At 42.6% G+C, this 13,319-nt stretch overlaps 1 protein-coding gene across 1 annotated transcript in view; it reads right to left on the bottom strand.

Annotated features, from left to right (window-relative positions):
• Positions 1 to 13,319, bottom strand: part of rcor1 (REST corepressor 1) — a 113,109-nt gene that overhangs the window by 78,229 nt on the left and 21,561 nt on the right. Inside the window, exon 3 of the mRNA XM_063047562.1 lies at positions 2,895 to 2,975. Within this exon, the coding sequence (XP_062903632.1) occupies positions 2,895 to 2,975 (81 nt within the window). The remainder of the gene's footprint in view (positions 1 to 2,894; positions 2,976 to 13,319) is intronic.

Here is a 13,319-nt window from a genome sequence, read left to right as displayed (position 1 = left end):
ATACCAATAAGAGCATCCTCGGGGGCAAGAGACTGCAGTAGTTTAAAATGTGTGTGGGAGACAATAAAAATTTTAGCAAAGCTGGAAGACAGTGAGGCAAGTGAAAGATCATTATAGACACTGAGCACCAGAGATCAAGGAGGGCATAATGAAAATGATGAGTTTAAAAAAAAAGCAAGCCACTGGCAGAATTCAGCAGGTTAGGCAGAATCTGTGGATGCAAAATGATGGCTGAAATGCTGGGACAAAACCCTGTAGCTGGATAGTGTGCTAAGACGAGATGGCCACTATAGAGAGACTAGGGCATGGGCTCCCAGCCTGAGGTCCACAGACCCCTTGGTTATTGGCAAGCTTCATCAGCACAAAAAGAAGTCTAGCTGGGGGCAAGAGCTGGCAAGCAACAGGTATACAGCTGAGGAGAGGTTAATGGGCAGATGAAGCCAGATGGGGCAATAGACAATAGGTGCAGGAGTAGGCCATTCGGCCCTTCGAGCCAGCACCGCCATTCACTGTGATCATGGCTGATCATCCACAATCAGTATCCAGTTCCTGCCTTGTCCCCATATCCTTTGATTCCGCTATCTTTAAGAGCTCTATCCATCTCTTTCTTGAAAGCATCCAGAGACTTCCATACATCCACCACTCTCTGGGTGAAAAAGTTTTTCCGCAACTCTGTTCGAAAGGAGAAGAGGAGGTAGTGATAGAAGCTGGATGGAGATTAGTAGATACAAAGAGCTGCACATGATGGAATCTGATACGGAAGGTGGCGAGTGGAACCAGATAAGGGATGGACAAAAAACCGGAGCAATGGGAGATCAAATGGGTAAAGTGTATGGACAATAGGCAGCTTCCTCCGCAATGGCCATCTTGATCTCCCAGTTGCAAACCATTTTATCTCCCCTCCCCATTCCCACAATGGCATGGGCTGTTCTTGACTCTTCCACTGCCACAATGAGGCCACAAATGAGGGTTAGAGAGTTGGAGCCATGTGGGGAAGGGGAAAGAGAATGGTGTAGAGGAGAGGGCAAAAAGAAGAGTGTGTAAGAAGACTGGCAAAGAAGGATCTGGTGTAGTTATCCGAAAATTTTTAAATATTTATACTAGTTGATTGAAGACTACCCGTACAGAGTAGTTCCTCTCCTCTGTGGCCTCACTGTGGCAGAGGAAGAAGCCAAGGACAAACAAATCAATGTGGGAATGGGGATGGGAGGTGAAATGCATGCAACTGGGAGCTCAAAATGACCATTGTGGACAAAGCTCAGGTGCTCAGCAAAGTGGCTGGCTTGATGTCGAGGCCATATTGAGGGCACTGAATACACAAGACAAGGCAATACTGATGATAGATCTGTGTAAAGTGAGAGTGAACTGCCGATGGCGAAACCTGTAAGGAAGTGCCAGTGCCAGGTGGAATGGTGAGAGCTGATTAGCAAGATTAGATCCAGATGGAGGCAAGGGTTGGGAGTGTCACTGAAGCAAGCAAAACTTTAGATGAAAAATATTGGAAATGAGCCCAAGAGGAGAAAAAGAATAGAGGCACAGAAAGGGAGCAAATTCTTTTTCTTGGACAGAAAAGCAGTGCTTCATTAAAAGACAGAGAATTAATTACAATTAATTTTGAAACAGGAAAGTTGCAGTGCCAATGAAATTTAACATGGAGGTATTTTATTTCTACTTTTAAACGCGTGTAAACTTGGACACGAGAAATCCATAACTAGGATTCAGTTTCTGAATAAGGGGTACACCAGTTAGTCCAGAAATGAGTAGCAACACCTTCATCTTGATGAATGGTAGAGTAGCTGGGAAGACTTGTTGGCCTACTCCTGCTCTGATTTCTCATGTCCAGCTAATTTATTTCACTGTACATGATCCTGAGAAACAGTTAATACAGTGGAGTGATAAACAGAACATTACTGAAGGGTTATTTTGCAACGCCAATTCTCTATTTTCCCACAGAATCTGGCTGGCCTAAGTACTTCTAGTATTTATTTTGTGTATGAGTAGAAGAATAATTATTTCAGATGATTCTAGTCAAGAATGATAAGCAAAGTAGCTTTTCCCAATAACCTACAAAGGGCTCCACATCTTTCATAGTATACTGATTAAGTTCTACAACTCTTTGCCAATGATGAACAGACCTCAAGATTATCGTAACTACTGCAATTTTAAATAAACAATTTTCTGACATTCATGAGCAAGTAGTTCTGGTTCCAATTATTCTGGCTCTAAATTTGGTACATTTCTTTAAAACACAGAAGGATATTACTCTTCCAAGTGTTAGCACACAAATAAAGTCATCAAGAGCTCAGCAAAGATATACGCCCATTAAAAAAGGACACTGGCTCAGACTGCAATGCATGTGCCTTTGCAGTCTTACGTGAAGGACAAAATCCCCATGGTTTTATTTCAAAATTGCATATGGCAACCAGCAGTTAGTTTACTGGCATGTTAGCAAACAAATTTAAAGCAGCCTGTACACTTGTGGATTTATTTAGCGATACGAGCCATGCTGCCCCCAGCAATCACCAACAACCCTGATTAACCCTAAGCTAATCACGGGACAATTTACAATGCCCAATTAACCTACCCGGTACACCTTTGGACAGTGGGAGAAAACTGCAACACCCAGGGAAAACCCACACATTCCACAGATGGGGCCAGAACCGAAACCCAAACTCCAATACGAAATACCAGCAAGTTAACTGCTACACTACCATAGTGCCCAATTCTACATCATATTTCTCCAAATAAATTCTCCATTAGCAATGGGCATATATCCAAAGTCTCAGCGAACAATTCTTGGAAAATTGGGAAACATTCATATGAACTTGTATTCAAAGTAAGAGTTTTTTTTTAATTAAAATGAATACTGAAATACAAATTTAAGAAGAACTTACATTTAGACTCAGAGACATTCTGATTAGGTGACCAGACCAGCATTCCAAGGTTATCCCTTTCTTGACATTGCTTTGCAACTTCTGTGTGTGAAAGAATAAAAAAACAATTTATTTGATATTTATGACATGCACCTACTTTCAGTATTTACAAGTACAAACGATTTTAGTAACTATAAAAATACTAGGTGGCACAGTGCCTTTTATTCAGCAACCCATATCCAATCCTAAATTTGGATGCTAACCATACCAAGTTTTATGTTTTCTATGTAATCACATTTTTTCATCCGCAGGTACTCCTATTTCTGACAGACATTTTGATAGAGCAAGATGCAGTTGTGTAGGAAAACAAAGAAGCTGAATGGGATTAATGAGGATTCTCCCCTGGAAGATGTCATTGGGTCACTTTTTTTTTGGTAGAAGAAAAACCAGTTCTACCATTGCAACAAGGTACTTAAAACTTTAAATTGAGATGAAGTGGGGGTGGGTTTTGGTAGCCAGCAAGAAAACAAGGGAACAATGACAGAATGGGGTAATTTGTTCACTTAAATGTAATCACATATTCGTTCATCATTTTGAATGTGCACAACTCCTGGATTTAATTTTCTCCTGTTCACACATTCAAAGGGTCCTTGGCCCCCCCAGGATGTTACAAAACCCTTTACACACAATGAACAATGTTGAAATACACACAATAGAACATTGAATAGTACAGCACAGAACAGACCCTTCGGCCCACAGTGTTGTGCCAACCCTCAAACCCTGCCTCCCATATAACCCCCCACCTTAAATTCATCCATATACCTGTCTAGTAGTCTCTTAAATTTCACTAGTGTATCTGCCTCCACCACTGACTCAGGCAGTGCATTCCAGCCACCAACTACTCTCTGAGTAAAAAACCTTCCTCTAATATCCCCCTTGAGCTTCACACCCCTTACCTTAAAGCCATGTCCTCTTATATTGAGCAGTGGTGCCCAGGGGAAGAGGCGCTGGCTGTCTACTCTATCTATTCCTCTTAATATCTTGTATACCTCTATCATGTCTCCTCTCATCCTCCTTCTCTCCAGAGAGTAAAGCCCTAGCTCCCTTAATCTCTGATCATAATCCATACTTTCTAAACCAGGCAGCATCCTGGTAAATCTCCTCTGTACCCTTTCCAATGCTTCCACATCCTTCCTATAGTGAGGCAACCGGAAATGGACACAGTACTCCAAGTGTGGCCTAATCAGATTTTCATAGAGCTGCATCATTACCTTGCCACTCTTAAACTCTATCCCTCGACTTATGAAAGCTAACATCCCATAAGCTTTCTTAACTACCCTATCTACCTGTGAGGCAACTTTCAGGGATCTGTCAACATGTACCCCCAGATCCCTCTGCTCCTCCACACTACCAAGTATCCTGCCATTTACTTTGTACTCTGTATTCTGCCTTGGAGTTTGTCCTTCCAAAGTGTACCACCTCACACTACTCCGGGTTGATCTCCATCTGCCACTTCTCAGCCCACTTCTGCATCCTATCAATGTCTCTCTGCAATCTTCGACAATCCTCTACACTATCCACAACACCACCAACCTTTGTGTCATCTGCAAACTTGCCAACCCACCCTTCTACCCCCATATCCAGGTCTTTAATAAAAATCACAAAAAGTAGAGGTCCCAGAACAGATCATTGTGGGACACCACTAGTCACAAGCCTCCAATCCGAATGTACTCCCTCCACCATGACCCTCTGCCTTCTGCAGGCAAACCAATTCTGAATCCACCTGGCCAAACTTCCCTGGATCGCATGCCTTCTGACTTTCTGAATAAGCCTACTGTGTGGAACCTTGTCAAATGCCTTACTAAAATCCATATAGATCACATCCACTGCACTACCCTCATCTATATGCCTGGTCACGTCCTCAAAGAACTCTTTCAGGCTTGTTAGACACAATCCGCCCTTCATAAAGCCATTCTGACTGTCCCTGATCAGACCATGTTTCTCTAAATACCCATAGATCCTATCTCTAAGAATCTTTTCCAACAACTTTCCCACCGCAGACATAAGGCTCACTGGTCTATAATTACCTGGACTATCCCTACTACCTTTTTTGAACAAGGGGACAATATTCGCCTCCCTCTAATCCTCCGGTACTATTCCCGTGGACAACAAGGACATAAAGATCCTAGCCAGAGGCTCAGCAATCTCTTCCCTCGCCTCATGGAGCAGCCTGGGGAATATACCGTCAGGCCCCATGGACTTATCCATCCTAATATATTTTTAACAACTCTAACACCTCTTCTCCCTTAACATCAACATGCTCCAGAACATCAACCTCACTCATATTGTCCTCACCGTCATCAAGTTCCCTCTCATTGGTGAATACCGAAGAGAAGTATTCATTGAGGACCTCGCTCACTTCCACAGCCTCCAGGCACATCTTCCCACCTTTATCTCTAATCAGTCCCACCTTCACTCCTGTCATCCTTTTGTTCTTCACATAACTGAAGAATGCCTTGGGGTTTTCCTTTACCCTACTCGCCAAGGCCTTCTCATGCTCCCTTCTTGCTCTCCTCAGCCCCTTCTTAAGCTCCTTTCTTGCTTCCCTATATTCCTCAATAGACCCATCTGATCCTTGTTTCCTAAACCTCATGTATGCTGCCTTCTTCCACCTGACTAGATTTTCCACCTCACTTGTCCACCCATGGTTCCTTCACCCTACCATTTTTCATCTTCCTCACCGGGACAAATTTATCCCTAACATCCTGCAAGAGATCTCTAAACATCGACCACATATCCATAGTACACTTCCCTGCAAAAACATCATCCCAATTCACACCCGTAAGTTCTAGCCTTATAGCCTCATAATTTGAGCACAATTAAAAATTTTCCTGTCCTCTCTTATTCTATCCTTTTCCATGACAATGCTAAAGGCCAGGGAGCGGTGGTCACTGTCCCCCAGATGCTCACCCACTGAGAGATCTGTGATCTGACCCAGTTCGTTATCTAATAATAGATCTAGTACGGTATTCCCCCTAGTCGGCCTGTCAACATACTGTGACAGGAATCCGTCCTGGACACACTTAACAAACTCTGCCCCATCTAAACCCTTGGAACTAATCATGTGCCAATCAATATTGGGGGAGTTATCACCCATGATAACAACCCTGTTATTTTTGTACCTTTCCAAAATCTGCCTCCCAATCTGCCCCTCGGTATCTCTGTTGCTATCAGGGGGCCTACAGAATACTTCCAATAGAGTAACTGCTGCCTTCCTGTTCCTGACTTCCACCCATACTGACTCAAAAGAGGATCCTGATACATTAGCCACCCTTTCTGTAACTGTAATAGTATCCCTGACCAGTAATGCCGCCCCTCCTCCCCTCGCCCCCCCCCCCCACCTCTCTATCCCTTTTAAAGCACTGAAATCCAGGAATATTGAGAATCCATTCCTGCCCTGGTGCCAGCTAAGTCTCTGTAATGGCCACTACATCATAATTCCATGTATGTATCCAAGCTCTCAGTTCATCACCTTTGTTCCTGATGCTTCTTGCACTGAAGTACATGCACTTTAACCCTTCTACCTTACTATCTTTACACCCTTTATTCTGCTTCTCTTTCTTCAAAGCCTCTCTATATGTTAAATCTGGCTTTACTCCATGCACGTCTTCGTCTTCCACTGCTGTATCGCTCTGAGTCCCATCCCCCTCGCAAATTAGTTTAAACCCCCCTGAATCATGCTAATAAACCTACCTGCAAGGATATTGCTCCCCCTCAAGTTCAGGTGAAACCCATCCACAGGTCCCACCTTCCCCAGAAGAGATCCCAATGATCCAAAAATCTAACACCTTGTCCTCTGCACCAACTCCTCAGCCACGCATTCAACTGCCATCTCCTCCAATTCTTACCATCACTATCACGTAGCACTGGCAGCAATCCTGAGAACGCCACCTTTGAGGTCCTGTTCTTCAGCCTTCTGCCTAGTTCCCGAAACTCACACTTCAGGACCTCATCCCTCTTCCTGCCTATGTCGTTGGTGCCAACGTTAAAGATGTAGCAGCAATTTTTTGTGTACGGCATGCTCCAATAAAAATTTGTATGATTACAACTAGATATTCTGCTTTTATTCATGCAAGGGATATCTACCATAAAAAAGGCAGCACTTCTGGTCCATCCCCAACAATCAAAGAAAAATATTCTCCCACCATTATGATGCGCAGAATCTTGACCAAATGACAGTTGCGCAATAATGAATAATACTGCTCCAAGTCAAGATGTCAACCACCGTTAGAATTTGGGAGTTAACTGTGTTTAATGCTCCTACTGCCCTCTTGTGGTGTAGGTCAAGGATTTGAGATAGAACAGCCCTACCTGCTAACACTTATTAAAACAGAGAACGCTGGAAAACATAGCCAGTCACACAGCATCTGCGGAAAGAGAAACAGCCAACATTCAGGTCTGTGACCTTTTGTTTTCTGTTTTTGTCTCAGATTTCCAGCATCTGCAGTGTACCTTTTGATTTTCATTTACTGTGAGCATTTATCACCACTTGAAGGTAAAAAGGGCGCACTGGACCACCAAAGCCACTCAGCCTGAAGATACTCATGAGTACTTTAAAAACTGCCAGAAACAAAGAATTTCCTGCCCCATGTGTCAGAAGAAGCAGAAATCCAGCTGCTACTAAAATTGCTTGGAAAATCTGGGCCACTGAGTAATTGGTCACCTCGGGTTGATAAAAACATCAGAAAGCTTTTAATTTTATTTTGCTTTCTAAAGCAGAGCCTTTCGCAGATGAGCATATCAGAAAATGCAAGAACATCCCCATGAATTTCCACTTGATTGTAATTAGCACCTTCTGGGGGCAAAGCTTTCTCTTGCTGGCACTCAATCAGGGAAAACAAGATGTCTTATAATTGGGTTAAAAATGCAAATAATCCAAACCACAGTCCCTTCTAAAACTATTTTTTGGCTATAATGGCAAAAAGACACAACACCCAAGTTGATTGGGTGGTGAAGATCATGGAATAAATTGAAGCGAGCACCTGAGATGCACAAATATTCTTGTCTCCTCTCCCCACCGGCAGGACATCAGATTTGAACATAATATGGAAGACTACTACCAGAGGAGTTTCAAAGCATCTCTTTTTCTCCCCCCCCCAAAAAAACAGAAGGCACAGAAGTGTATTCAACTCACCCGACAAGGGTGTTCATTATTTTGGTACTCCACTTGCAATTGTTTTAATGATGTACACTCTGAAGGATTGTACATTGAAATTATACAATAGGTCAAGCTTATGTAGTACAGCTGATATAAAATATTTTCCAGCTGAATCTTCTGTCCCTCAGGGCTTTGCCTCAAAAATAATTTTTAACAAGGGATGAAAGCAAGCCACTTAGCCTCTCACAATGAAGTTTAAGGTGACCTTCTGTTTCCATTTATCATCTAAACTTTGTGAGATACTTGAAATCACTGCTAAATATTCAGGGATTCCTGGTTTGCCACGCTGGCAAAGGTCAGAATTGGGGCAACTTGTTGGTGAGATAATGGAGTCATCATGGGAGATGCAGGAAAACATTCGACACCTGATTCCTTGCATTCATGGTCAGCACAGATAGATACCCATTTAGCACTGGCTGTTTTTACAGAAGCAACCCATGAACAACCATCTGAATACAACTGTAAGCATATCTGGGATTATGCAATCATTATGATTCTTTCCATATCCTTACAAATATTATTTTCCTACAAATCTTTTGGGAGTTCATGACTATTAAGCTGATTGAGTCAACAGGCCAGACTAGAAAATGAATGAAATTTCATTACATAATGGAATCCAAGGTTGATTGATATAAATGGTAACCCTTGGAGATAAATACATAATAAGAATTACTTTACAAATTATTTTGCAGCTGATACTTGGAAAGAAAAGAGAATTCAGGTGTCCAGAATTCCTGTTATGTTGAAAGGCCTGATATTTAGCAGGTGTAGCTTGATAATGGTTGATCAGAATCAGGTTTATTATCACTGGCATGTGACGTGAAATTTGTTAACTTAGCAGCAGCAGTTCAATGCAATACATAATCTAGCAGAGAGGGAGAAAAAAAACATAATAACAATAAACAAACAAGTAAATCGATTACGTATATTAAAAAAAAGTGAGGTAGTGTCCAAAGCTTCAAAGTTTATTTAGGAATCAGGTGGCAGAGGGGAAGAAGCTAATCTGAATCACTAAGTGTGTGCCTTCAGGCTTCTGTATCTCCTGCCTGATGGTAACAGTGAGAAAAGGGCATGCCCTGGGTGCTGGAGGTCCTTAATAATGGACGTGGCCTTTCTGAGACACCGCTCCCTGAAGATGTCATGGGTACTTTGTAGGCTAGTGCCCAAGATGGAGCTGACTAGATTTACAACCTTCTGCAGCTTCTTTCAGTACTGTGCAGTAGCCCCTCCATGCCAGACAGTGATGCAGCCTGTCAGAATGCTCTCCACGATACATCTATACAAGTTTTTGAGTGTATTTGTTGACATGCCAAATCTCTTCAAACTCCTAATGAAGTATAGCCACTGTCTTGCTTTCCTTATAACTACATCTATATGTTGGGACCAGGTTAGGTCCTCAGAGATCTTGACACCCAGGAACTTGAAACTGCTCACTCTCCCCACTTCTGATCTCTCTTTGAGGATTGGTATGTATTCCTTCATCTTACCCTTCCTGAAGTCCACAATCAGCTCTTTCGCCTTACTGACATTGAGTGCCAGGTTGTTGCTGCGGCACCATTCCACTAGTTGGCATATCTCACTCCTGTACGCCCTCTCGTCACCACCTGAGATTCTACCGTCAGCAAATTTATAGATGGTGTTTGAGCTATGCCTAGCCACACAGTCATGTGTATATAGACAGTAGAGCAGTGGGCTAAGCACACACCCCTGAGGTGCACCAGTGTTGATCATTAGAGAGGAAAATATGTTATCACCAATCAGCACTGACTGATCTTCCAGTTTAGAAGTTGAGGATCAGAAGGATTGCAGTGGGAGGTACAGAGACCCAGGTTCTGCAACTTCTCAATCAGGATTGTGGGAACGATGGTACTAAATGATGAGCTATAGTCGATGAACAGCATCCTGGCGTAGGTGTTTGTGTTGTCTAGGTGGTCTAAAGCCATGTGGAGAGCCACTGAGATTGCGTCTGCTGTTGACCTATTGTGGTGACAGGCAAATTGTAATGGGTCCAGGTCCTTGCTGAGGCAGGAGTTCAGTCCAGTCCTGACCAACCTCTCAAAGCATTTCATCACTGTCGATGTGAGTGCTTAAGGCAGTCCACATTATTCTTCTTTGGCACCGTTATAATTGTTGCCTTTTTGAAGCAAGTGGGAACTTCTGCCCGTAGCAGTGAGAGGCTGAAAATATCCTTGAATACTTCCGCTAGTTGGTTGGTACAGGTTTTCAGAGCCTTACCAAGTACCCCATCAGGACTTCCTGCCTTGCGAGGGTTCACTCTCTTTAGACAGCCTGACATTGGCCTTGGAGACGGAGATCATAGGGTCATCAGGTGCAGCAGGGATCTTCACAGCTATAGTTGCGTTCTCCCTATCAAAGCATGCATAGAAGGCATTGAGTTCATCTGGTAGTGAAGCACCGCTGCCATTCATACTATTGGGTTTCGCTTTGTGGGAAGTAATGTCTTGCAGACTCTGCCAGAGTTGAGTGCATCTGATGTCGTCTCTGATGTCGTCTCCAATCTCGTTCAAAATTGTCTGATTTATTCCCCTCACCCCCATTCTCCTGCCTTCACCCCATAATCATAGTCATAGTCAGTCATACTTTATTGATCCCAGGGGAAATTGGTTTTCGTTACAGTTGCACCATTAAATAATAAATAGTAATAGAACCATAAATAGTTAAATAGTAATATGTAAATTATGCCAGTAAATTATGAAATAAGTCCAGGACCAGCCTATTGGTTCGGGGTATCTGACCCTCCAAGGGAGGAGTTGTAAAGTTTGATGGCCACAGGCAGGAATGGCTTCCCATGATGCTCTGTGCTGCATCTTGGAGGAATAACCTTTGGCACTTACTAATATTACCTGGAATATACTCAAGGGAAGTCATAGTGGAGTCCCATTTGATTGCAAAGAAACTGACCAAGTACCTGGAAGGATGGGATTTGTAAGGAGAAAGACTGATTGATCTTACATAATCCAATACAGACTCAATAAACCTCATTCAATGCTGTAATCAACTTGTGCCATTATAAATAACCAAACAGGCAATATTTCTGCTACCTTTGGATACGTAAAGCTAGAACTAGGCCACAATTGGAAGAATAGGTTGTCTTTGTCACAACTGCATAGCTATAGAAAATTTCTAATCATCCAGTCCCATAGGTTCAATAAAGTTTGACCACATTGAGACATCAATCTAAAAGGGGCATTGAGTTTCCTGAATAAAACATGCCAGAACTGAAATGTTTTCTGAAGATGCTTTAACTAGCTAAATCTGGATAGAAAATAGGAGGTGTTAGGGATAGATTTTTGAGTGACACCAAAATGCAGTGGGGTCAGAAGCCATTCTCAGTGTTCTCCAACTTGAATAGATGAGAAAGAAAAAGGAAAGTGTGAGTGACTCATCCAGATCATACCAGTGAGGTAGGGAAGAACGGCATAGTCAACCATCTCTGGCAGAGGCAGAAATCTGAATGTGTGATTCACAAAAAAACAAACAAACAAACATGGAAGGGACTACATTCAGTGAGAAAGAGAACTTTGGAGGGAAAAAGAACTATTAACAAAGAGTCTGAATGAAAACTAATGGGCACGACATTTATAGGAATAAAATCAAGAGACAAGACAAGCTCAGAGCAATAAAGTTAGGGAAAGTTTGGCTCCAGAGACAAAGGCAACTGTTAGGATGCCCTCAAGCAACACACATCAAAGCTGCTGGTGAACGCAGCAGGCCAGGCAGCATCTCTAGTAAGAGGTACAGCACCTAGGAAGAGATGCTGCCTGGCCTGCTGCATTCACCAGCAACTTTGATGTGTGTTGCTTGAATTTCCAGCATCTGCAGAATTCCTCTTGTTTGTGTTAGGATGCCCTCATTCCTAGTAACTAAAATCACAAGTTCCTTATACTTGTTCTTGCAAAATCAAGTAGAGGAAACAGGAATTTAAACAGATACCCTACTTAAGTCGTTTACCCTCGCATTCTAGGATCATGCTGAATGGGGAGGAATTTTGGCAAATGAAAGCAGAATTCAGTAATACATTATACAGACCAACCACATCTGTAAAAGCAGTTACCTGTTCTCTGCCTCTAAGTCTCCCCTTCCCTGGGTTTGTGAAAGACAAAGTGCTACAGCTAGTACACCTAGCACCTCACAGGATCTTGAAGCCTGGATTCAATTCACATTGTGTCATTCCTTTCTTTCTGTTTCCTCATAAATACCTTCCCCCCCCCCCACCAACACCCATTTTCAACCATCTCCCAGTTCCATTGACTACTATAAACATATTTCGCCCACCATACAAGCTCTGCCCTTCAACTCTCCTTTAATGATTCCAATTATCTGCACCCCAGAGACAAACTGCAGATGCAGGAATCTAGATCAACAATCTGCTGGAGGAAGTCAGCTGGTCAAGAGGCATCTCTGGGGTTCCATTCCTGCCTTAAGTTACTGCTCAATCTGTTGAGTTCTTCCATCAGATTGTTTGTTGCTCCTTTTTTATCCCCCACTTGTTCACCTGCCCATCGCTCAACACCCCTCCTCCATCTACTCCTTCTGCCCATCATCCTTCACCTTTCTCCCTCCATATGTTACCTACTGGTCCATCTCCCCAATTTCCCTTTCTTCTTAATACCAATCATCTTCCCTCTCCACCCTCAGTCCTGATGCAGGGTTTCAACCTGATTCATCAATATTTTACCACCCCACTCCAACTCATCCTGCTAAGTTGCTCAAATAAAATTGTGTTTTTTTTTTGCTCCAAGATCCAGCATCTGCAGTTTGACTCCAGTACTTGCTCCATCCTCACCTTTTTCCTTTTAAAATATTCCTTAAAACAAATTCTTCCTTGCTCTTACAATTTCTACTGCAACTTGGGGTCAAATTGTAGTTCGTAATGTTCCAGCACCTTAGATCATTTGATATCTTTGGGACCCTGCAAGTTTCCTCACCAAGACCAATGGATTATCTTTGTATGCTGTCATTGGGCACAACTTATCGATCACACGCACTCCAAATACGGATCACATACATTCAAATATTTTATGCAGGGATGTAAAAATGCTGGATACTTGCTCTATCAAGCCATACAGAATTGACAAGGTCAAACATACCCAAGGGATGGAACAATGAATGATATGCTAAATCTTCAAGGACAATTTGGAGTTAAATGCAGACCTTGCCAACTATGTGCAAACTACATACATGAACAAAACCTATTTATCCTTTTG

Source organism: Mobula hypostoma, chromosome 1 (genome assembly GCF_963921235.1).
Source record: "Mobula hypostoma chromosome 1, sMobHyp1.1, whole genome shotgun sequence".
NCBI lineage: Eukaryota > Metazoa > Chordata > Chondrichthyes > Myliobatiformes > Myliobatidae > Mobula > Mobula hypostoma.
This window is presented reverse-complemented; position numbering and strand designations above follow the sequence as displayed.